The following is a 24,883-nucleotide window of genomic DNA, read 5'->3' as shown; positions in this document are numbered from 1 at the left end:
GGGGAGTTCCTGAGCTCTCTCAGCCCGCGTGTACCTTTTCCATAAGCCGCTTGGTTTTGGGGACAGTGTGAGACAGGGGTTGCCCGCTGCCACGTGGGAATCCCTCCATCCCTCCCGGCACTGACACAGGTGGGTACTGGCGGCCCTCAGCGCTGGCAGCGTGGTGGGACACACCCATGCCTGCCGTGGGCCTGTCTTTGTTTCAACCAGACTCTTCTTGCACAGACTGTGGATTTGGGCTGTACCCAAATTCCTCAATGGTCTCCTGGGGTCCTAGGCTGTCATGGGACATTGTGGTCTCCCCCAGGAGTGAGTGTCTGCTGCCTGCAGGTCCACCCAACTGGATGCCAATGTACTGACTGTCCTCACCCCGGAGCACTCTCTCCAGGAGAGCAGCTTCCTCAGAGCCGCTGCCCAGCTGGGAGAGCCCCGAACACCTCCTTGAAAGCACAGATGGAAGGCTGCAGACCAGGCAGGCCCCCGTTAGGCCTCTGGCCAGCCACCCAGGCTCCCCTCCCTTCTGCTGGCCCTTGTCCTTCGTGGGTACTGCCAAAACACCAGCCCACTTCAGCCACTTGCTTCCGGGACACCTCTGGGCATTGCCACCAATGTGGCCGTTGCACCTTCGGAGCCCGTCTCTCCAGTGTGCCGACCTCAGGCAAGGGCCTCCGGTCCATCCAGCTTACTCATGCCTATCGGAACCCTCCTCATCTCTGCTCTCTCTAGAGGAGAGCCCTGGCCCCTTGCCCTCAGCCCTTCCTGACCAAACTTTCTCCCCTGGGCAGCAGGGCAGCCGCTCTCTCTCCTTGGCATCCTCAGCTCCTGCGGGCCTCACCAGTTTCATTTCCTGGTGCTCCAATCCCACCTGACCAGTCTCCTGGCCTCACACCTTTAGCGTGCTGCTCCTTCCAGGGATGCCCTGCCTCATATGATGGCGGACGCATTCCTGTCTTTGCTTCCTTTTTCTCTCGGATGCCTTCAGAGTGCTACTGAGAGATACTCACACCTCTGTGTTGTCATATACCCTGTACGCGAGCACTTGGGCGCAGCATTTATGACACCATGTTTCAAATGTTCGTTAGCAGCTTTGCCTGCCTCAGTGTAGAAATGGGGTTTTATTTATTTCTGCTTCTTGGTGCCTACAGCAGGGCTAGCCCACCGCTGGTATTCCCTGAAAGCATGTTGAACAAATGCATTTTGTTAATGAGCATCTTTTGGCTTTGCCTCGTGTTGCCGCTCTTCCTGTTATTTATCTAACTGGGGCTGTGAACGAGCTCATCCATTGAGGGTTTCCGGGCTGGAAGTGGGGGCCCTTAAATCTGCTTATATTTCCATCCAGGGACTCACAGTACTTTAAATTCTCTCAGTATTTCTCTAGCTTCCATATCAGCAGTATCTTGAAAAGTGGTCTGTCCCGGGTGAAAGATCTTTACAAACAAGTACAGTTTGATGGGAAATGTCCTTTGGGACAATAACCGACTAAGAGAGGATGCAAATTTTACAATCAGAGTGCTTCAGATTTGCTTCCTCCTTGTCTCTCGGGGGGCGGGTGGGGGGGAATTTTGAGCAGGGCAGCGGGAGGTTAAAATCAAGGGTTCCATCTCATTTTGCCACCGAGCCTGTGTGTGCTCGCAAACAATTACACAACATTTTCTTCTACCTTTTTTTTGTTAAAGCAGCCCAGCCTCTTCAAGGAAGTCCACCGGGAAATACCTTGGGGCCTTTTTTCCACGTCCACAGCCTACCTGGCTGATGGCCAGGTTGCTCTTTGCAACAAGGATATCTTTCTGAAGGGTGAGGGCACTGGTCCACCTTCTGGAGGGCCGCACATGTTCTTTTCATTTTTAATGAAAAGCTTCTAATTGGCTAAACCTTGGCACTTCCTTAGAGTGGGTAATAATGGAAGTTGCAGACCACAGGCATGAGAAAAACCAACTCAGTATACTGACTGGGGTGCATCTGCTGGCACACAGTGGGCAGTCATTAAAAATAAAATGAAGGTGTGGGAGCCTGTTTAATGACACGGAACGCTGTTTGCAATGGTTATGTGAAAAGATGAGGTTACCAAACAGCACTGAACACTCTCATGAAAAAAAAAAAAAGGTATGTGTATGCATCGAAAGAAAGCCTAGAAATATATAGGCTAATGTGTGTTTCCCTCTGGATGATGGGGTGATGGGTGCTTTTATTTCCTTTTCGCCTGCCTGTATTTTCAAAATTTCCATAATGAATCAGGGCTACAGGTTGAAAGCAGAGCAACGAGAGAGGTTATTAATAACAAAACCATCCCCTGACAGCCACAGCAACAGCTCGTGGATTCTAAGGATGTCAGCTTAGCTTTCCAGGTTCCCAGGATGCGCTGAGATTTTCTGCTGATCTGTCCAGGCACAGGCAGTGATCTCAGAAAGTATGTGAAGTGCCACGAGAAGGTGAGTCTAGAGGAGAGGACTGGAGTGGGTGGCAGGGACTCAGTGATAAGCAGAGAGATGATAGTCTTGGGGACCCCCTAGATCTGACCTTGTGTGTGCCAGCATCTCCAGTCAAAAAAGATATGGCCCAGTGGGGAAAGCACACCCAAGACTTTGCAGGACCGTGTGGGCCACCCAGCTTTGGGGCCCTTTCCTCCAAGGTGGGGATTTTGTGATCAGGTTTCCTGCTGTCCTGATAGACAAGTCAGGAAGGCCTGGGCCAGTGTAGATCAGTCACTGTCAGGGACCAAGCGTCAATTCCCATGTGAGGGGGTCAGAAGGACCGGACCTGTCCTGCAGGGATCAAGGCAATACTGGGTTTTCTGAACAGCCTCTGACACGAAGCAGTTCAGGCAAACTCTAACCCGCCGATCCCTCAGCCCATCTTTGACAATGGTCGTGGTGACAGGCTGTTCACGGGCCCAAGGTTGACAGTACACAGAAAAATTATCTTGAGCCAAGGCACCAGTTAACAGAGATGAGCCCATCAGGGCTGTTGAATAAATGTCATTTTAACTTCTCTGTAAAGTGGGGGTGGGACTCTCCACCCGCATCTTGCACACCAGTCTCACTCGCCCTCCCAGCATGGGGTTTCCCAGCTCACCCCGCAGGGGCAGGAGGTCCACATGCAGGCCTCACTTGGGCTTCCCCTGGTCAGCACCACTTGCCCAGCCTCTCTGCATTCCATGAAACATCACCTGCTGATGGCTTCCCTTCATCTGTTGCCCTCCTCCCCACCTCTCTGTGTACACAAAGCCCTTGAAAGTGGTATTACACAGCCTCTGCTTCTTAGCTGGAAGGTCATTGCATTCCCCAGTACTTGGTCTTTTTGTTTGTTTGAAAAAATGTTATCTTCAGTTCTTGCTGCAAATCTGCATCGTAGGTCGAATTTACAGGTGGGGAAATTGAGGCTTAAAAGAAGCCCAGTGACTTGCCTGCAGCCATAGAACCAGGCAGTGGTGAAGCAAAGACTGCTCTGTTTGCCTTCAAAGTCCTGCCACATGCCCCACCTGCTTTCTCTTCCCATTGGTATCATTTGTTCAGCACCTTCTGTGAGCCAGGCACCATACTAGGCATTTTCCAAGAGTCATTTCTGAAGTTTTCATTCACTCATTCATTCATCCATTCAGTAAGTATTAAACATGTACCACAACAGCCTTTCAAGGCTGGGAGAAGTACTCCTCTGAGCACGACACAAGCATTTCTGCACAGACCCACTGACCAGACATGGAAGGCAGGGCAAGGCGGGGAAGGTCCCCTGTCCCATATGCTTCATGCTGTGGGGCACATGACAGCAGCCTGCTTCTCACCCAGTGCTGCTGGCAACCCTGCAGGCCACACTTCATTTTCATTCCCCTCGTTTTAAGCGAGGATTCAGTGTTTGAAGTTTGAGCAGTGATCTTAAGGGTAGGGACCTGGGAGATGATAGTTACCCACATCCTGCCTGGGATGTGAACCCCAGCTACTATGGAAAATAGCACAGTTCAACCACCACCAAAAGATGGTACTGGAAAAGCAGTGTGCATGACAAAAAAAATATTAAAAATAAGGCTAAGTTCAAGATTCAAAAGATCACGTGTTTTTTCCATGGGGAAACAGACACTGCTCATAAGCATTTTGTTGGGTATGTTAGCTATCTGTGTCCTGGTTTCTATTGCTGGAAGTCACTGGAGCCCTTGGACAATCCTGACCGCTCTCCTCACACGACTGCTGCCCTATTCCATCGGACAGACGGGGGGTTTCATGCCAGATGATGCATGTGCCGTGAGAAAAACGGGTGTTAGGGACCAGTCCTGTTGAATCATCGTCGTAGCTACTTTTCCTTCGCAGAGTTGACGTGACAGCAGATGGGCTGGAGCCATGTCCCCAGGGTGGGGTGGCGGGGGCCCCAAGGCTGGGTCTGTGCATGTGGCCTGAAAAGGCTGTCTGGACGCTGGGTGAGTGCCAGCCTTTGGGAGGGGGGCGGGGACAGGGGACAAGGGGAGAACCTTGGGAGGGAAATACAGCCGTGCTTTCTGATGAGGCCAGTGCAGGAAGGTTCCCTCCTGTGGACAGACTTCCCAGCTGGTTTGGAATGAAGGATGGGGGAGCCCCTACCCCGCGATGCTGATGGAGGAGGAGTTCCACTGTATTTCACTGGACCTTCTGTCACCCGCCCCTTTCTGTTGTATTTTCCCCTCTCTCCCTTACTCCCGAGATACTAAGCTGTGAGACTAGCAAGCATGAAGGTTTGCAGTTGAAACGGCTGATGTGAATGAACAAATCCTTTAGGGTGGTGGGGAGACTGAGAGAGAAACCGGCCAGCCATGTCTAACCTATGTTTTCCCTTGGAGCAATGGCCACCATTTAAATTTTTTCTGAATTATTGCATGGTTGTGCGTGGTGATGATATTTTGGGCAAATTACCCCCAGATTACAAATGAAACTTTGCATTTTGGCAAGCTGAGAAAAGAACAAACTTTGAGAAGCTGGCTCCACTGTTTGTCCTGCTTGCCCATGAAGTAGTACCTGATTTTCTGGAAGATTCATTGGTGTCCCTTCCTCAACAAGAAATGGGCAATCTTTCTCTCTTCCCCTGGTCCCAATATACTGGAAGAAGGGAAGGATCCAAAAGCATCCAAGTGAGATGGGGAGAAGGAGGAAAGTGAAAGAAAAGGGTCCACCCCCTTCTTAGGTGGGGGTGGGATAAGGTGTGGGGAGCACTGGGTGAGAGAAAAATTTTATGTATGTATGTATTTTTAAAGTAAAGCAAAAATTGCATACAAAAAATGCGCAGGTCTTAAGAGTACAGTTGTATAAATTTTGACAAAGGAATACACCTGTGTAACCAACATCCCAATCAACATGTAGAATTTTCCATCTCTCCAAGAAGTCCCCTTGTGTTGCTCCAGGCATCACCTCCACAGGCAGCCCCCACCTGATTTCTCTCACCATGGTTTAGTTTTCTCTGTTCTAGAATTTTCCACTTTTTGTGTGTCTGACTTCTTTAGCTCAACATAATGTCTCTGACATTGATCCACATTGTTGCATGCATTAGTTTAAATTTATGAGTCATATTTAATTGTATGGATATATCACAATTTAAAAATTAATTCTGTTAATATTGATGGATGTTAAGGTATTTCTAGGCTTTGTCTATTATGAATAATGCTGCTATGAACATTTTTGTATCAGTCTTATGGACATATGTTTTCATTTCTCTTAGGTAAATATCTAGAAGTAGAATTGCTCATAAGTGTATATTTAACTTTTAATAGAAACTGCCCACTTTCCAAAGTATTTACAGTTGACCTTTGAATAATGTGGATTTGAACTGCATGGGTCCACTTATAGGTGGATTTTTTTTTTCAGTAAGTATATTGGAAATTTTTTTTGAGATTTGTGAAAATTTGAAAAGAATTTTATTTTCTCTAGCTTACTTTATTGTAAGATACAGTATATCATACATATAAAGTACAAACTATGTATTGATTGATTATGTTATTGGTAAGGCTTCTGGTCAGCAGTAGGCTATTGTTAAGTTTTGGGGGGATGAAAAGTGCAGATTTTTGACTATGCAGGGGATCAGTGCCCCCAATGCCCGCATTGTTCAAGGGCCAACTGTATGTCATTGTACACTCCCAGCAACAATGCGTGAGAGTTCTAGCTGCTCCACATCCTTGCGAACGTTTGTGTTGTCATTCTTTTTGACTTGAGCCATTCTAGCAGGTGTGAAATGTGAGTATTTCATTCTGGTTTTGATTTGTATTTCCCTGATGACGAATGGTGTCACGCACCTTTTCATTTGCCTATTGGCTATTTATATATCTTTTCTGAAGCGTCTGATCAAGGCTTTTGCTCAGAGGATGGGGGTCTGATTTGGTCTGGATTGCCTCTTTTAATTCCTGACAGGGGGTCTTAGGGATTCAAATGGGATTTGGCAAGTGGCCAGAAATCTGAGGAATTGCCTAAGATGCCACTAAGTGTCAGAAAAAAAACCAGGCTAAACCTGTGATAAAGCATATTTGAAAGGTGGTAGTTAGAGATGAGCAGAGCTACTTCCTGATTATATATGCAGTTTTTGAAAAAAAATAAAGATTCACAAGGGAGAGGGGATCTTTCAGCATCCATCTCTCTTACGATACTTGGCTTTTGCACCTGGCCCCGAGAATTTCCCCCATGTGCCACCTTCCTGGCAAAAGATGGGCTCTTGCAAGCCTCAGCTTCCTCGTCTGTGGACTGGGATGCACCATGCCTTGCCAGCCTGCTGGGAGGCTCCTAGGAAGGGAGACCAGTGGTCTGACGTGCATGAAGTTCTTCCACAAACATCGGATAGCCGAGGGGGGCAGCTCCTCTCCAATACCCTCTGTAATATTCCTTACGCGCTTCAAACTGTTGAACTAAATTATGTTTTCTCCCATCTACTTGAATCATGAATCAATTCCTTATCTGGGACTGGGCAAAGCGATGTTTTCTGGAGTACGTATCAGTGTCCATGAACCTGGTGCCTCATGCAGGGGGGCCTCCTGTTAGCAGGTGCAGACTTTTGGGGCTGGTGTGAGGACTCTGAGCAGTCATCCCCACCCGAATCCTGAGCAGAGAGCGCCTTTCTTGCCTCAGGAAAAGTGAAACTTCCTTTCCCTCTGCCGAGATGGCGGCCTGTTGGGTCTGAACTAGAAAAGCATTGCCCAAAGATTTTCTTCCATCAGTTTCTTCCCCTAAGATCATCAGCTGCTTTCACAGGTTGAAGTCTGGCTTATGAATTCTTTTTTATTCAGTTGAATTCATACAACGGGAAAAAAAAAAAGTATACTTGCCTTCTTTCACTAATATGCTCATGAAGGAGCCAAGTCCTCCTTGCTTCTGTTTAAGCCAGGAAAGCTTCAGGCGAGAAACAGAATCAAGACTCCACTAATTCTTTTCTCATTTTAATTATTTCACAGTTCAAAGCAGGGTCAAGGAGAGGAGTCTGATAATAAATAGGGCGAGGCTGGCATGCAGGCTACTGACTTGAAGAGAGTAACTTTACTGGAACTTTTCTCTTTGGGAAAATCTCTTCAAAAGGCTCTTAGATTAAAGCTCCAATATCCCTTTTTGTGTGTTGAATTCTGAATCCTGAAGCTTGCTGGTTGGAAGGAAGCACAGATAATTCCCCCTTTTTAATCCCAAGAACTCGGAGACTCAAAGGTTTTGAAGTCCTGCACCCATGGTGAATGGCCGACTAAAAGGGGCTGGAGCAGAGCCGGGTCCCTAGGTGTGGGGACCGTTGTCATCAAGAGTAAGAAAACGAAACGGCTCCGTATGTAGGTCAACGACCCCCTCTCTACTGAATGGGAAAAAAATTAAGGATGACCTAAAATTGACTATGTATGAAAAGACTCTGAAGAAAGTAGTTCTTTCTTGTCAAAATGACAATGTTTATACTACCTGAGGCCAGACCTCCTCAGAGTCTAACTTTAGGGGGACTCTTTAGAGCTGAAAAGCCATGGCTGAAACCCCAAGCCCTTTCTCACATCTATGAACTTTTTATCCTTCAAGGTAGTTGGCTGTGTTACTGTAGAGGCGTTCAATGGAATCTGCCAGCATTTTCCGTTATAATCACTGATGTCGAAGGGATTCTAAGTCAGCTGTTGCATAGTTCTGCCTGAACTTCTGGTGTGTTCATCACTTATCTTAAACTTTTCCCCAATAATCAGGATTTAAATAAGTCAAGAATGTCAAATTAAATCACCAGGGAGAAAGAATCACATAGAGACAGAAAAGACAGTGAGAAGAAAGAAAGAGAAGAGTGAAGAGGAAGACAAAGAGATTTTACAAGCCCCATTTTAATACAAAGACATTTAAAAATCCCCTATGAGACAATGCCCTGGACCTGTATGATTCCTGAGAAACCAACCAGAGGCAGGAAATTCGTTTCTATCACAACGCGTCTAAGCTGCACAGCTCGAACGGTCTGCATATACCTCAGCTCCTGTGATACTCAAATGTAAGCTTCTTGGTCTATATTAATAAAGCTATTGACAGGATCAAAATATTTTGCGCTGTTAGTAGGCGTTGCACTCTGATTTTCAGTAAAAGGCAATAGTTTTCTAATATTGTAAAGGGGGAGACTGGAGTCCAAGGTGTGAAGCAAACTTGGTTATTAAATCTCTTTTTATTTTTAAATTATTTTAGATTCAGAGAAAGTGAAGCTAGTAGAGAGTTCCTAAACACCCTTCACCCAGCTTCCCCTAAAGTTAACACCTTCTATTATTTGCTACATTTGGCAAAATTAAGAAATTAATATTGGTAGAATATTATTAATGAACTGTAGATATTGTTTGGATTTCTCCAATTTGCCTACCGATGTCCATGTTCTGTTCTGGGATCCAATCGAGGATTCCATGTTGTATTTAGAGAACTTAATACTGAACAAGAGGAAAGTAAACACAGCAATGTGGTTTTTGGGGTAGGGGACATGGTATGTTCCTAGACAGGGAGTATCATCAAATGGGTTGTATTTCCCATTGGGAACATGTTGTAACTGGGAGTTTTGCTCTCTACTGAGGATATGACAGCAAAGAAGTCATAGATGACTAATAGATATGGAGGTGAAGGAAAGAACAATAACAAATCCCCATGCTAATTTAAAACAGGGAAATATGGTTTCACTTTGTATAAAATAAACAAAATGATTATACCAGAGGACCCAGCAATTGTAGTCAGCACCTATGTAATTCTTATTATATAGCAGGCACTCTTATAAATATTTTACCGACATTAACTCATTTAATTTTCATAACCATCCTATGCTGTATACTACCACAGGCTCATAGTATCCCTATTTGGCAGATAAAAACTCTGAGACACAGAAAAATCAATTAACTTGTTGTTATAGCTAGTAAGTGTTGGAATTGGGGTTCAACGCAGGCCTCAAACATGATAAAATAAGAAATGCAGCACTTAAAATTGTATGATATAAATATGCATTCTAAATTGAGTGCAATGAATGTGTAATTGATTAGTAATTTTGCCTGCTTTTAAGAAATCCATGTAAAAAGACTTTTGCAACTTACTTGGTTTAATACAGCTGATACTTCTTTTTGTCCCTGAAATGTTGCCATGGAATGCTACCAGCCTACACCCCCAACTTCCACACTCTGAGTATATTCTACCCGTTCCTGACCCAGAGTCTAGCACAACGCTGTATCATACCTTCCTCCTCCCTGAAACTGCAAGCATCCTGAGGGTGGAGACACATTTAATGCAGCACAGCCTCTGCACCTCACAGAGTTCAACAACTGGTAATTGAGTGCTTGCAGGATGGAGTCATTATCAATTGACCTTGGAGATGTACACTTACAATATAGATGGAATTTCTATAATTTTGTCACCAGATGGCAACTTTGTACACCAGCAAATCATTTACCAAAAGAATCAAGAGCCAAACTTGGAAGTTAAAATAAGGTAGAAATTAATTCTATGTTGAATCATCGGAAAGAACCTGCCTGTAGAAAGAATGCCTGCAGCTGAGGACAGCAATGGGCCACAAGGTTGAGGCTCACTTTCTAACATGAACAGGAAATGCTGAATTTCTTGACCTCTCAAAGGGCCTCTGGGTTCCCAGACTAGGGCACTGTGAAGAGGCCCCAGGCAGAGCCCAGGGGACCTTGGAGGTGAAAAGGTGGGACTGGCGGTCTAGGGAAGTCAAGGCAGCTAGTGTTTTCAGGGCAGGGTACAGAGAGAGAACTTAGCAGAGGGTCCCCTGGGGGTATTCAGTGGTGTCCTGATTGGTGCATGTGTGTGAAGAAACTGTTGAAGACTGGGGAAAAAAATTACTTGAAAGGATTAGAGGGAATTGTGCCCTTAGCTTCCACAGGTTCAGGACTAGTGCCTACTCTCAACAACAACAGTGTAAAACCTCATAGGTAATGAGGCATGGACTGGAGTATGAAGAAGGGTGTTGTCTCAGTAGTGTGGAGAAAATTAACCGTAGACTTAATACTGCTCTGATCTTGCCTAGCAAAGCTTGAAAGCAAGACTCACAAAGATCAAAGTGTTTCCTAGTAACTTTACATCCCAGAGCAGAGGCCAGGAACATTGATAGAAATATAAAAATATCTAGCATTCAGTGCTATAAATGAAGAGAAAAAAACCCAGTCAGTTAAAACTGTCCTAGATGATAGAATTAGTAGACAGGGACATAAAAATAGTTATTATAACTGTATTCCTTAGGTTTGAGAGGCTAGAGGAAAGATTGAACATGTTAAGTAATAACATGGGAGACATATAAAAGACCAAAGCTTGGACCTCTGAAGTTGAAAACTATAATGTCTGAGGTGAAAAATACAATGGATGACAATAATGGCAGACCAGGTATTTCAGAAAAAAAGATAAACAAATTACAGAGAAAAAATGAAGAAAAAATGAACACAGCGTCAGTGCATTGTGAAACTTCAAGTGGTGTAATACACAGGCAATTGGAGTCTCTGAAAGAGAGGGGTGACGGTACAGAAAAACTGTTAAGAAATAGTTGTCAAAAAAATTCCAAATGTGATGAAAAATATAAGCCCACAGATCCAAAAAAGTTAATGAATCTCAAGGACAAAAATATGAACAAAACTACACTGAAACCTGTCATTATCAACATGCTTAAAGCTTCTGTTAAGGAGAAAATCTTAAAGCCAGGAAAAAGGATATGATATACAGAAGAACAAAGATGAGGAGGACAGCAGATTTCTCTTAAAATAATTACATTAGAAGACAGTGGAGCCATGTGTCTAAATCACTGGAAGAAAAACACCCATATCAAACCAGAATTCTCTACCCAGCAAACGTACCTTCTAAACACTCAGGTGGAATGAAGACTTTTTCAAACATGCACACTGAAAGAATTCACACCAGCAGACCACCACTATAAGAAATGTTAAAGAAAGCCCTTCAAGCAGAAGGAAGATGATACCAGAGGAAACCTTTGATCTATACAAAGGAATGAAGGAAACTGGACATGAGAACTACACGGGTAAATGTAAACACTTTTTTCTTATTATCAATATATTTAAAAGACAATTAACTGAACAAAACCAATAACAATGTATTGTGGAGCTCACATATAGAAGTAAAATGTGTGATACTAGAGAAATGTAAGTACACTGTCATGTGGTTTTATCCTATACATAAAATGGTCTAATGTTACCTGAGGGAATACTGTGATAAAGTAAAGAGGTATACTATAAACCCCAAAGCAACTACTAAAATAACACAACAAAGTTATACAGAATAAGCCAAAAAATTGTCTGCTTTCACTATTTTTATTCAATGTTGCACTCGAGGCCCTAGCCTGTGCAATAAAGCAAGAAAATGGAATAAAATGCATCCAGACTGCCTACATAGAAATCCTATGGAATTCACAATAATATACTAGAATAATTAGTGAGTTTAGCAAGGCCACAGGATATAAGATCAATATGCAAAAACAGTTAATTATCAATTTTATATAATGGCTATGCAGTTAAAAATTTAAATTAAAAACTACCATTTACAAAGCATCAAGAAGCACAAAATGGGGATAAATCTGACATAATATGTGCAAGCCCTGAACACTGAAAACTATAATAGCTGAGAGGGATTAAAGCCCTAAATAAATGGAGAGCTTTATTGTGTTTATCATGTCAATTCTCCCAAACTGGTCTATGGATTCATAATAACCCCAGTCATGTAGAAATTGAGAAAGTAATTAAAAAATTTATATGGGAATGCAAAGGAGCTAGAATAGCCAAAAGAACAAAGATGCTTGAGAGCTTACCCTACCTGATTTCAGTATTTTTCACAGACCTCTGGGGTTCAATACAATGTGGTATTGCTGTCGAAAAGACAAATAGATCAATGAAACAGAAGAGAGATAGAGGAGCCCTAGCCACCTTGCATATATTCATGTGGGCCATGCAAACAGAGGTTTGAACCACTGCTGATCTAATTGTCAGAATACCCTGAGGATCTCCTGGACAGGAGGTTTGTAGGATGCTGTTATAATATGACCATCATCTACTTGCCTCCATAAATCCCCTGGATGGCTGTCATGACACAGTTTATCATTGCCTCGTGGCTTCTGATGAGGTTTGGGGCCTCCTGCCCTCTCCCTCTTAGAGTAGAGCTGCAGACTCAGCTGAAGTCTACATTTGGCTGCCCAGCAACAGGGTAACCCACTACTCATATTGTCATTATCTGGTCCCTTTTTTTGTTAGGTGTTATCCTTTTTGTTGTATAGGACAAGGAGCATGACGAATTGGCATCTCTGGCTGTTCTTTTCACTATTTAGTAAGTGATGAGTGGTTTGAATCTAAGAGTGGCTCTTTGGATCTTTATCAACTGAATCTGTCCGAACTTGCCCTTGTGTGTACCTGACAAGACAGTCTAAAAATAAACGTATGCATATGTAGTCAGTTGATTTTCCATAAAGGAACAAAGGCAATTCAGTAGAGAGAGGAAAGGCTTTTTGACACATGGTGCTGAACAACTGGAAATCCACATGCAAAGAAAAGAAAGCTTCAATGTATACCTCACACCATATCCAGAGATTAACTCAAAATGGGTCATAGACTTCAATGTAAAATGTAAAATTATTAAGTTTCTGGAGGAAAACATAAGAGGAAATGTTTGTGACCCTGTGTTAGGCAAAGATGTTTTAGATACAATAACCCAAGACAATCCTTAAAAGAAAAAACTGGGATAAACTGGATTCCACCAAAATTAAGAATCTTCTTCAGTATTCAAAATATTAGTATTTCTTTAACTTGCAAAATGGCTCACCTTTTACAGCACGTGAGACCACAAACAAACACTTGTAACGTGGCAACAACTACAAGCAGGACACATTGATCGGACCATGACCACTCCACGGGCCTGCTCTGAGCCTCAGAAATGCTGAACTTGACCTTCGACGATGCATCAACACATCTTAATCTTGCTTTTGAATTTGATTGTCAGTGGATTCCTTTGAATCAGTGACATCTTTCTGTTGATTGTTAAAAATCTAATTTTCACAGAATTATATTTTCCCGTGTTCCTAACCAATTTCCCTCAGAATATGCAATTCCAAAAAAACATGCATTTCCTAAGAATGCCAAGAAAGAATTCTTGCATGGAAACCATTCTGCTACATTTGTTAGGGTCTTTACATCTGTTCCCAAAGATTGGGTAACAAATGCTGTTGCCATTCTGTCTGTGTGCAAGATTAAAAAGCAGAAGGCCCTCTTAATCCGTTCTCTTTTATCTGCCTGCCTTGAAGCATGTAGGCATCCTGCCCTTCTTCTTTCTTCTCATTCTCACCTGTACTTTCCTGGCTTCTCTACCTCAAAGTATTTTTTAAAACTTATCTAAACTTTCTCTGGTAATCTACTTGTCCTGTGGTCAAGTGATATTTTGTAACCCTCTCTGCCTTAGTTTTTATCCAAAAAAGCATATTTTGCTTTTTCAGAAGGTAAAGATCTGAATATACAGGTATGGAAATCCTTACAAATATATTGACTTTTTAGGAAAGTCATATTTTAAATTGAAGTGCAGTTGACATACAATATTACATTAGTTTCACATGTACACAGTGATTCGACAATTATATACATTATAAAATACTCACCATGGTAGATGTAGTTACCAACTGTCACCATACAAAGATTTACAAGATTATTGACTATATATCCTATGCTGTACTTTTCATCCCCATGACTTATTTTATAATTGGACACTTGTGTTTCTTAATCCCCTTCACCTATTTTGCCCATCCCCCTGCCTCCCTCTTCTCTGGCAACCACCAATTTGTTCTCTGTATTTATGAACAAAAGAGACTTTTGAGAGAAGAAAATGTGACCGAGAGACTTGGGAGATAATATTTATAAAGCACATGTCTGATAAAGGACTTGTATCCAAAATATATAGAAATCCCAAAATCTAAGGAGAAAACGAAGCTAATTTTTAAAATGGGCACAAAATTTAAACAGGCACTTCGTGAAAGAAAATGTATGGATGGCAAATAAGCACATGAAAAGATGCTCAAAACCTCATTTGTCATGAGGGAAATGCAAATCAAATGACAGCAATGTACTTCTGCACACCCATGAGAATAGGTACAATCAGGTGTGCTGCACTGGTGGAGGTGTGAAGCAGCTAGCATCCCTGTACACTGCTGGTGGGGCTGTGAGATGGCACGACCACTCCGGAAACCAGTGGGGCCACGTCTTAAAAGTTTCTCTTAATCATATTCTGTGACCCAGCCATTCCAATTCTAGGTATTTATCCAGAAGAAATGAAAGCATATGGCCATACAAAAGCTGGTACATAAATGTTCATAGCAGCTTTATCTGTAATAGCCTCCAAACAATCAACTGTCTTTCAACATATGAATGGATAAACACGCGGTGGTATGCCCGTGGTATACCACCAATCACGCGGTGGTATGGAATACCACTCAGCAACGAACAGGAGGGAATTATGGATACATAACAACTAGAGCATGAATCTCAAGGTAGCTCTGTTGCATGAAAGAAGCCAGATAAAATATAAAATTCTAGCAAATTCCCAACAAGAAGCATGGGGACAGTGGGGAACTGGGCGAGCCGACACAGCAGGGCTGTAGTTTAGATGGTTGGGAGCTGCACTGTCTTGATTGTGGGAGTGCTTCCATGAGTGGGTATGTGTGTCCCGCTTCATCAAACTGTACACCTCCCGCACGTGCAGCTTCCTGCATGTCAATAATCACACCTTGGTAAAGCTGCTTTTAAAAAATATTTTGTTTGAACTGTTTCCCTCAGTCACTCTCCCCTCTTGGGGGTCTGTGTGCCTTTCTGAGTCGCTGCCCTGACCTCGGGGGACATTGGTGGATGGTTCCCTGCTTTGGTCACTGACAGCCCAGTACCCTGTCTGTTGCCCCCGCTGAAAATGGTGATTTTATTTAATCCAGAGAGAGAGGGAGGGAGAGAGAGCGCCAAGCAATTATAACCCTGAGGGCAGGGACTAGAACATTCTGTCTAAAGAAATGTCAAGATGACACAATGCAAACTGAGAACCCCGGACCTGAACGCTGTGCAATGACGCGGTGGCTTCGCCGCCCCTCCAGGGACCCCGCGGGCAGACCCCGTGTAGGGACAGCGGGGGCTGCGGGACCGGCCACTGGCGGCGGTGGGCGCGCAGCTCGGCGCCCTCGTGGGGCTCCGAAGCCCCGCCCGCGGAGCTAACCATTTCTGTCACACTGTGACAATTATTCTGCATAAAATTATCATTAAAAACCCTAATTTTTCAGCCTCCAACCCCACCAGTGGCCTTTTAGCATTCTCCGGCGCCGGCGTCTGCAGGCCGGTGATCACCGCTCATTACCCCGGCGTGGCGCCTCCCTCCCGCTCGCAATCAGCGCTAATTAGACCCGCCCGGGGCGGGGGCCGGGGCCGGGGGCCGGGGGTTCGAGGCCAGGGGGCCCTCCCGAGGCGTGGGGGGCCGGCGTCTGGGTTCCGGGGCCGGGGTCCGGGGTCTGGGGGCCGAGGAAAGGCGGGAGCCCCGCTGGGCCCAGGGGCGGGGTCTGGAGGCGGGACGGGCGGAGGGCGAGGCCGGCCGGGGCGCGGCCCGGGTCTGGGGTGGGGGCCGGGGCCGCGTCCTTACCCGAGCGAGGCGGCCGTGCGGCAGCAGTGCAGGGGCGCCAGGCCCTCGGCGCTGGGCAGGTCGGGGTGGGCGCCGTGCCGCAGCAGCAGCTGGGCGCAGGCCGTGTGCGCCCCCAGGCAGGCCTCGTGCAGCGCTCCGCGGCCGCCGGGGCTGGCGTCGGGGTCCGCGCCGCGGCCGAGCAGGTGGCGCACGCAGGCCGTGTGGCCGCGGGCCGCGGCGATGCACAGGGGCGTGGTGAGCTCGCGTTTGTACTCCAGGGTCCAGAGGCCTGGGTGAGGGAGGTGAGGTGAGTGGGGGGCTTTGGGGGTGGCGTCCAGTGGGGCCGAGATAGGGCGAAACCATCCCTCAGAAGCAGGTACCAGGTGGGCGTGCAGGGAGACGTACAAAGAAGCAGAGGACTTGGGTCAGAGGAAGCCGGGGAGATCCAGGCAGACACGCGGAAGCGGGAGAGCGAGACGCAGGCGGAGGTGAAAGAGCAGAGGGGCAGGGAGACCTCAGGAGTGCGGTGGGGAAGGCGGCAGGGGAGTCCCGCAGGCACGGGGAGACATTTGGGGACTTGGAGCAGGGAAAGAAAGAGGTCAGTGAGGCTGGAACTGCGCCAGGGAGAACGCGGTGGCGAGAAGCAAGAGGGTTTTGACGGATGAGGGGGTGACCGCAGACCACAGAAGATTCAAGGGGTTAAATGCTGACCTAACAGGGTGGACAGCGGGACAGTGTAAGGGAGGAATTCACATTTTCCAGGCTTGAATTAGGGGCAGCTTGAGTGAGCTGTGGATTTTTCTGGAATCCAGCTCTCGGTTGAGCCCCAAATTTGTCCCTTTATCATTAAGAGAAGACAACAGACAAAACCAACTGACCCACAGCTCCAAGGTTGCCCAAGAAAAGACTCAGCAAGTTGAGTCCCCTTGGAAGTGGCTGAGCGGCAGTAGTGGGCTTTGATGTGGTGCCCGCATGCAGCGCGACCCTGGTTTGTTTCTTTGCGCTTTTTAGGGTTTTGCGTGCGTGCGTGTGTGTGTGTGTGTGTGTGTGTGTGTGTGTGTGTGTGTGTGTATCGTGTATAGAGTTGCTCTTTCTTGAGAATAAATGGAGCAGGAGCTATCTATTTTACTTCTCTGAAAACTTTGGGCTTTCAAAAGGCTGGTGGAAGGTTGTTAGCTGCCACAAGCGCCCGTGGAAATGGGGGAAGCAATCCCTGGTGAATACACTTCAAGGGACAGGAATTCACATGGCAGGAATGCCTTCTGATAATGATGGAAGAATCGATACCATAGCCGTAATGAGCTGCAGAGGAGACCCTTTTCATAGGCCACCTTCTTCCTCGGACCCATGCTGAGCAGTTTCGAAAGACCACTCATAATTACCACCTGCCTGCCCGTGTTCCCGAGGCCCAGCCCGGAGGTTGTCGCACACTCTGGAGGGACTGTGGAGGCCTGTTGTCCTGGTGGTGGCCAGGGGCCCTGGGCCCATGGGCCTGCATGGGTTTGCACTACCCTTCCCAGCAAAGACTGGGTTGGATTTGAAACGGGGAGGGTGGATATGGTCCTTGGTGATAGCGATGACCCACATTCCTGCAGGGGGCAGATCTGGTTCTTGATTCTACTCATTTTCCTGAGATATGTCTACTTACTGGGGCAAGGAAGGGGTTGTCCATTCTCTAGGGCAGCGTAATTCCCAACCCAGGTTTACCCACTCCCCGTAGCTCTGTTTACTCACCCTGGATTCCCAAGTCTTCCCGTGGACTCATGGGAAAGGGCTGTGGGGGTCATTTAGCTCAGCCATAGCTTAGGGCCAGAATCCTTGCCTAGGTCCTGGGCGGTGGCAATGAGCTTACACAGGCTTTCAAGAGAACTAGAATTCTGAGGAGGTCCTCTGGGCCAGCAAGCTGAGTCAGCTTCCCCTAACTCCCATGCCCTGTGCAGGCTCTGCCGCCAGGAGGACCGTGGACGTAGCTTCTCCATGCGGTACACCCCTCTAACCAGCAGCTTCTCCCTGCCAGTGCTCTCCCTGCATGGACAGCTGCAGGGACCGGCGTTCCACCAGGGCTGTGGCACCGAGGGGCTGCTCTGCCAGGTCTACCTCTTCCCTTTGACTCTGTTCTTGGGGGTGCTGGGGTGGGCCACCAAGCAGAGGTCCTCACAGGAGAGGGCAGGGCATGTGGGGCCACTGCTGCCAAACAGCATTTGGTAGTTTCTGCTTCTGGGCTAGCTGCAGAGGAGGTCAGGGGGCCGAGCCAAATGGGCATGGAATCCAGCAGCCCTGATTGCTGCCCACCCACTCTTCCCAGCCCACACGGAGGCTGTGGGCAGTATTCACTCTCAGGGCTGCCCCTTTCCCCTTAAGAGTGCACACCCCGTCACTGTCAGTGTGCCCCAGCTTTCTGTCCTACCAGTGCACCAGAGAAAAACTTAAGAACATGGGGGGTGGAAAGATTAAGGAGGAAAGATTGGGGTTAGCATTAGTATCTATTTGAAATTGCAGCATTGAGCAAGGGTGAGTGGGTCCAGGGCTGGGAGGCCTGTGGGCATGTGATTAAACACACACACACACACACACACACACACACACACACACACACACACACACACACACACACTAATTGAACATTCAAGCAATTGGCATTCTTGGTTACATTGCCGCACAATGCTTGGAGGATGGTGTGTGCTCCCCCTGGGACAGGTGAAGGGGAGGGGGCCCTGGACTCCCTCAGGCAGGAGGTTGTGCAGTCCAGACCAGACTGCATTTGCCTTCCCTGCAGCTCCTGCCATCTCGCTGGTGCTATGAGCTGCTTAGCCCTCTGACTGTGTTTTGGGATGATGCCATTCTCCCCATGTCAGGGGGGAACAGAACTGTGCCAGTTCTCTGGAAATCGACCTTCCGCCTTCCTGGCCTGCCAGAGCTCAGCAGTCAGGGACACTGGCTGTTGGCCCACAGACCACAGAGTCTCCAGTCGCCTTGGTCTGGCAGAGCTCTGTGGATTCGGGCACATGAACCCTCTGGGTAAATGTGTTGCATCTGGACACCAAGCGGGAGGGTGCCCAATATAGAGTGCCACCCCAGAAAGCCCCAGATGCAGCCTGGTGGGAGCACATCTAGTCATCCTGGGCAAGGGAGAGGGGTCTCTCCACTTTGGGGGGGTTTCTGCCTCCCCCACAGTAGTGTTCAGCTGGCAAAAATATACCCAGACTTATGACTTAACGACCTCTTGTCTCCACCCCCCAAAAATTCTCTGGCTCCTCTAGGTTCCTGGGGGAGCACCTGCTGAGTACCCTCTCTCCGTCGATACTGGCTGTGCCCCAGCGACCCCGCTGTAGTCGAGGTGTTCACAGGTTCACAGAAGGACGTCACCCGGAGCTGCCTGCAGAGCCTGCTCCCTGCGCACTGGGAGGAGAGGCCTGCTTCTCCGTCTCCCTCCTCTCTCAAATGCAGGCACTGGCTGATCAGCACCCACGCCATTGCTCTTTTTTAAATACTGTAAAGATGCTTCCAGCATCAGATGTGCATCTCTCACCAGCATCTTGGCCTTTCCAATTTGATCTGTTGTATCCCATCACCTAAAACTTACACCCAAGACTCATGCAAACCGAATTTAATTGATAGATGTCCTTTGCTAGTGTGTGTTAAATGCAGCACATATGTGAACAGTCTGGAGCTGTACATTCAAAGGAGTGATAAACATAGATAAGTGAGCTGTAAAGGAGCAGGGGTACCTGACAGTCCAAACGTGGCTGAAGATGTCACCTGCCATTCCATCTCATCCTTCTTCATCTCAAACACCACGTTGGCATCCTGGAAGAACCGGTCCATGAGAGGCTCTAGGCGGTACAGGTCTCCCGAGACCAAGGCTGCATGGTACTCGAGCACCGGGGACCCAGCTCTTCCTTGAGACTCTTTTTCTATTTTCTGAAAGATTTGAAGACTTTCTCTAACTTCAAGAGGCTCTTGCCATCTCTCCATTGCAGAGTTGTTGATTTCAGAATACTTCAGGAAGGGGTAAGATGGTCTTACGGGGTGTGAGCTATTTCTATTGTCATTGCCCAATTGTCATCCAGTGGGGGCTCAGTGGTGGTGTATTTATAACTCCTGCGGCTCTGATGTGATCATGGTTACCTGATATGAGCAGCCTCAGCTGATCTCTGAGACAGCAGAGTGGTCAGCCACCCTCCTGTGATTCTATAGATGTGAACGTGAGACAGATACACCTGTATATCCCCCTAACAGCCCTCCATACAAGGGCAGACACCCGAGAATAGGTGGAATTTCTCTTTCCTGCTTTGAAGGTTGTCTTCTTGCTTTCGGCCCATCACTCTCTTTGCAGCTGTGACCAGTGGGGCTGGGTGTGTGTTTGGAGGGCTGTCACCCTGAGGGTGCGTGAGGGAGGCCTAGCTGGGTGTTGCAGATGGCCAGGCTCTGCACCGTGCCCCTGGGGGGAGGCTCCATTGGCAGACCAGGGGTTCCCACAGTCATCTGGGGTCCCCGGTGGCCTGTGAGTTTCATCCAGTGATTAAGAACTGATCCCAAAATGCACATCCCTTGTTGAGGATGATAAATGCCACAGTTTTGTTTTAATGAAAGGTAACAGCTCTTCTAGTAACTTACTAGTTGTGTTTGATACAGGTTAGTATGCAGGGCTTTATTTTACTGTCTTAAAAATTAATAAGGTTATTTTTTCTCATAACAGAGGTAATATACATTTCTCATATCTTTCTTCCACCTCTTGTTTTTCCCCTACTAGGAAGTTGGAATGGGCCCGAGTAGTTGGACTGTGGGATCCTTTACTATGTCCATGGAAGTTACAGGAAAAAAACGCACACTGGCCAGAGGCTGGAGCCGGGCAGGAGGGCCAGGCAGGCGCTGCCTGTGTGGGTGAAGGGGGTGCAGGAGCCCCTGCCCGGGGGAGTCCACGCAGAGACTCGCCAGGGAGGTGTGGTAAGAGCTGCCACCCTGCGTCTGGTGCCCGCGTTAGGCCCCGGGCCTGTGCGGCTGCAAACAGCGTGGAGACAGCCAGAGAAAGGCTTGAAGCCCAGGGTGGGGGTCCCCGCATCCTTAGCCACAGCTGCTCTCCCTGAGCACCCTCTTCCCCCTGTCCTTCCCTCTCAATCTCCTCCACACCCCAAAGCTACCCCGTGACTCGCCCTCCCGTCTCTAAGGAAGCCTCAGCAGGGTCTGTGTCAGCCCTTTATTTTGAAATGTAACTTGGCCTTTTCACTGAGATTCTCCACAGCAAGGGGGCCGGTGCCCTGGACTCCTGAGAAGGGGCAAAGGGTGGACGGGGAATTGAATGCATTTGTAATTTAATAAAGATATGTTGTTACCCTGTATTGGACCTGATTTGAAGGCATAAATGTGTGGGGGTTCCCACACATGGGAAAGCCCCTGTCTCCCCTTGGGCAGGCGGCCGCCCATCTGTCTGTCTGGCCATCTGTGATGCCTTCATGCAGGCACATTAGCGGCCCTGACTGTGCCTCGAAAGCTGAAGGGCTCTCACGGGGGACAGGCGGCTCCTGGTTGGGGTGGCTTGGTCACTACTCTGCTGATGGCCACGGGGCTGTGCATTTCCCTTCATGGAGAGGCTGCTGTTACCCAGGCATCCCTTGAAAGGGGCTCTCTGTCCAGGGGGCCTGCGGGTGGGCACCCTTGGTGCCATTTGCAGAAGAGCAAACTGGGACTTGGAGATCCAGGTGTTCAGGGCTTCTCAGTCCTGAGGTGGTCAACATCCAACATCTTGCTGTGAGTCCATGGGCTTCCCACCTGGCCCCTCCCTGCCGTCTTTGAACCCGACGCACCTTAGCACAGGTCCCTGCAGCCCCCGATGGTGCCCTGGTGTCTCAGGCCTCCTGATGTCCCCTGTGCCAGGCATTCTTGCTTTCCCTTTGTCACTTGGCTGGCTCCATCATTCTTCAACACACGGCTGAAGCCTCCCTTCACCTCCACGGCCAGTCCTGCTGTCTGTCCTGCGCTCTGTCTGTGGCGCCTGCCACACTGCCACTTGCTGCTGCTCCCTGCTGCTGACCTGTCTGTGTCCCCAGATGACCACGAGCTCCTGCTTTCTCCCCTCCACGGGCTTCTTAGTACCTCATCCAGTGTTCCATCCACAACAGCTGCTCAGTGCAAATAGTTGAAAGAGCAAGTGGGTTGGTGTCTTTGACATTTGCTCAACTACATGTAAGTTCCTCTGTGGTTCTCCCTCTTATTCTTGGCCCCCTGCTCCCTTTTCCCTTAGGGAAGAACAGGTGGGAATGGGACTCTTGGCTGGCCAAGGCCAGGGGCTCCAGTGCTGGGGATGCGCTTCTACCTCAGCTGTATGGGTGTCACTGCACAGCCCACCTTTCCCCACGTGCAATGCTGCCTTACTGAGTTTCATAGGCAGGCCTTGCCTAGTGTATGCTCCGTGAGGGTGCTTTCAAACTTTGTTGTCCATATTTTAAAGTTTATCTCCCTTGTGTCTGACAGCAGAGACAGCATCAGTGCCACAGTGGAATGGCAAAGAGGGTTTACAAGGGCCCGGAGTGTGTCTAAATGCTGCTGAGTGCTGTGGAAAATGCAGTGGTGATGAGCATACAGACCATGTTTGCAAGGAAGGTGCAGCCGCCATCAGACCTTAGAGGCAGGTGCGCACCGGCCGTGTTGGACGGCGATGCAGTGGAGGCCGTTCCCTCACCCAGGGCAAGACAAGTCAGGTACTCTTCCCTCTTTATTTACATATATTCATTTCAATAGCAATATTAATTCTTCAGATATTTCATTTCTCTAACCATAGCCATTTTGCCTGGTTATTTTTCTCAGACTGGTTGTTGGTAACTAGATGCATTTCTGAAGGATTTATTCATACATGACTGTATGATCCAGCCAAGCTTGTACTTCACTTTAAACTGGAAAATTCTTTTGTTCCTGACATATTTTGTCCTGGTTATTTTTAGAAGGGGTGGGACACTGGAGTGGAGTCCAGGGATAAGAGCCATTCCACCCTCTGTTCTTTGCTAAATTTAGCTTTCTGAGTGTTATGTTGTCAACAGCTCCTTAAACATCCGAGCTTGGTTTCATGGGGCAGAGAACAGTAGTCCAAAAACAGGCTTGGTTCTTCATGAGAGCTTTATAAATAGCTCATGGTAGACAGCACTGTGGTCACAAGCAGGGCATGCAGATGGCCTCAGGACCATGGCAGAGGTGTCTCTTTATTTTTTAAGAACGAGAATTGCAGTATGTATCGTTATTACATTAAAAACTAAAACAAAACAATAGAAAAATAAACAGCTCCCCCCCCACCAAAAAAACCCCTGTTCCATTCATTCAAGAAAAACCAGTTCATTCATTCATCTATTCACTTAATAAAATATTTGTGGAATAATACGTTCTAGGGTGTGCTGTTAGTTGGGGCTTCAGAGACAAAGAAATACAATAATCCTGCCCGTAGGGATTGTATAGGAAAAAGCAGTGGCCGGCGGACCCCACCGCACAGGAGTTCTTTAGTGCCTCCCTGCCAGCTACATGAGAGCCTTCGGTTACAGGTGAATAACACTGTTTCCTGACCCAGCGCTCGGCTGGGCCCCAGTTTGCCTGCTACAACCGATTCTCCCCGTCCCCACCTGGCTTGGGTCGGGCCATTTTTATCTCATTTTCATCATCCTCAGCCTTCTCAGCTTAGTCAAAGCCAATGCAGAGCCTTCAAGATACAACTCAAATCTTACCTCCTCTGCCTATTTCAGTCCATATGAAAACTCTGCTTCTTCTAAGAGTGAATTTGTGTATGAAGTTGCTGAGCAATTGACAAAACCTTTGAGGAATTGTGACAAAAACAGTTTGGTTTTCAAATAGGAACAAAATTGATGCCTTCAAGTCTGAATTGATAGCAGTCGCAGGCAAGATCCCTAAATGGATTATGAAAAATATGGTTTGGGAAGTTTACTAAAGGAAGTAGGGACAACTAGGAGTTCTGTGGGTCACTAGGAACAAGTCAGAGGGGATAAAACAATTTTCTTTTGTGACATGGTTATTTCATTAATATGTAGAGGGAATGTAGGCACAGGTTATATTTCAATCTGCAATAGAAGGTTTCATGAATGCCTGTTAGAGAAGATGGAAAAAATATGGGTCTTTCTTCAGGAAAATCTTGCTAAAAACTCAGACTGGAGAAATAATACACAATGTATCTATAGACCAGAGGTTAAAATCTTGGCTGTCAAATGGAATCACCAGGGAAGCTTTAAAAAAAGACCTCTGCCTGGATCTCAACCTGAGAGGTTCTGGGGTGATGGGCTGGTGCAGCTTGAGCATATAGGGGCCGAGGCTGAAAGCAGCAGCTCAGAGAGGAGAGCGGAATCTGTTTTCAGCCTGACCCAGCATGACATATGTTTAGGTATGATTTGAGTGAACATGTGAAAGTGTGGGTATCAGATTGCTGGGTGAGGTGGAACATGGCACAATCAGGATTCCACAAGATCTCAGCGGGCCAGAGCAACGGGCTGATTCAATCAATGCCCCAAGCCAACGTTAACCCCCGCCCCTCACAGGAATCTGCTGTCCTCACAAATCACGTTGCTGAAACTGCCACATATGGCTGGAGGGGCCCATTTCTGGTACTAGAGGTTTTTCTTTCTTGTTTACGAGCTCCGAGGTTAGTGGTGCTCTGGATGTGTTGCTATTTGCACCCACATGTAGGTGACATAAGTGCAGCAAATTAGACATTATGTTGAAGCATTCAGAGCCTGTCTGTACAGAGTGGCTGGCATCAGTCAGGTCTCGGCTTGAGTCCCTCTGTGCCGGGGCTCCTGGCTCTGTGGGAGGCAGTTTTCCCAGAAGACCCTGCAGCACCT

The 24,883-nt window shown here is 47.3% G+C and overlaps 1 protein-coding gene across 5 annotated transcripts in view; it reads right to left on the bottom strand.

Moving 5' to 3' along the window:
- The window catches only part of ASB18 (ankyrin repeat and SOCS box containing 18), a 60,283-nt gene that overhangs the window by 21,420 nt on the left and 13,980 nt on the right, over positions 1–24,883 (bottom strand). For 3 of the 5 annotated variants that reach the window (XM_057503395.1, XM_036901065.2, XM_036901067.2), the window contains exon 2: positions 16,074–16,341. In XM_057503395.1, the coding sequence (XP_057359378.1) occupies positions 16,074–16,341 (268 nt within the window). Of the gene's footprint in view, positions 1–16,073; positions 16,342–19,780; positions 19,974–24,883 lie in introns of all 5 variants that reach the window. The other 2 variants (XM_036901066.2, XM_036901071.2) reach the window with 2 other exon arrangements.

The sequence above is a fragment of the Manis pentadactyla genome, chromosome 6, assembly GCF_030020395.1.
Source record: "Manis pentadactyla isolate mManPen7 chromosome 6, mManPen7.hap1, whole genome shotgun sequence".
NCBI classification, from domain to species: Eukaryota; Metazoa; Chordata; class Mammalia; order Pholidota; family Manidae; genus Manis; species Manis pentadactyla.
This window is presented reverse-complemented; position numbering and strand designations above follow the sequence as displayed.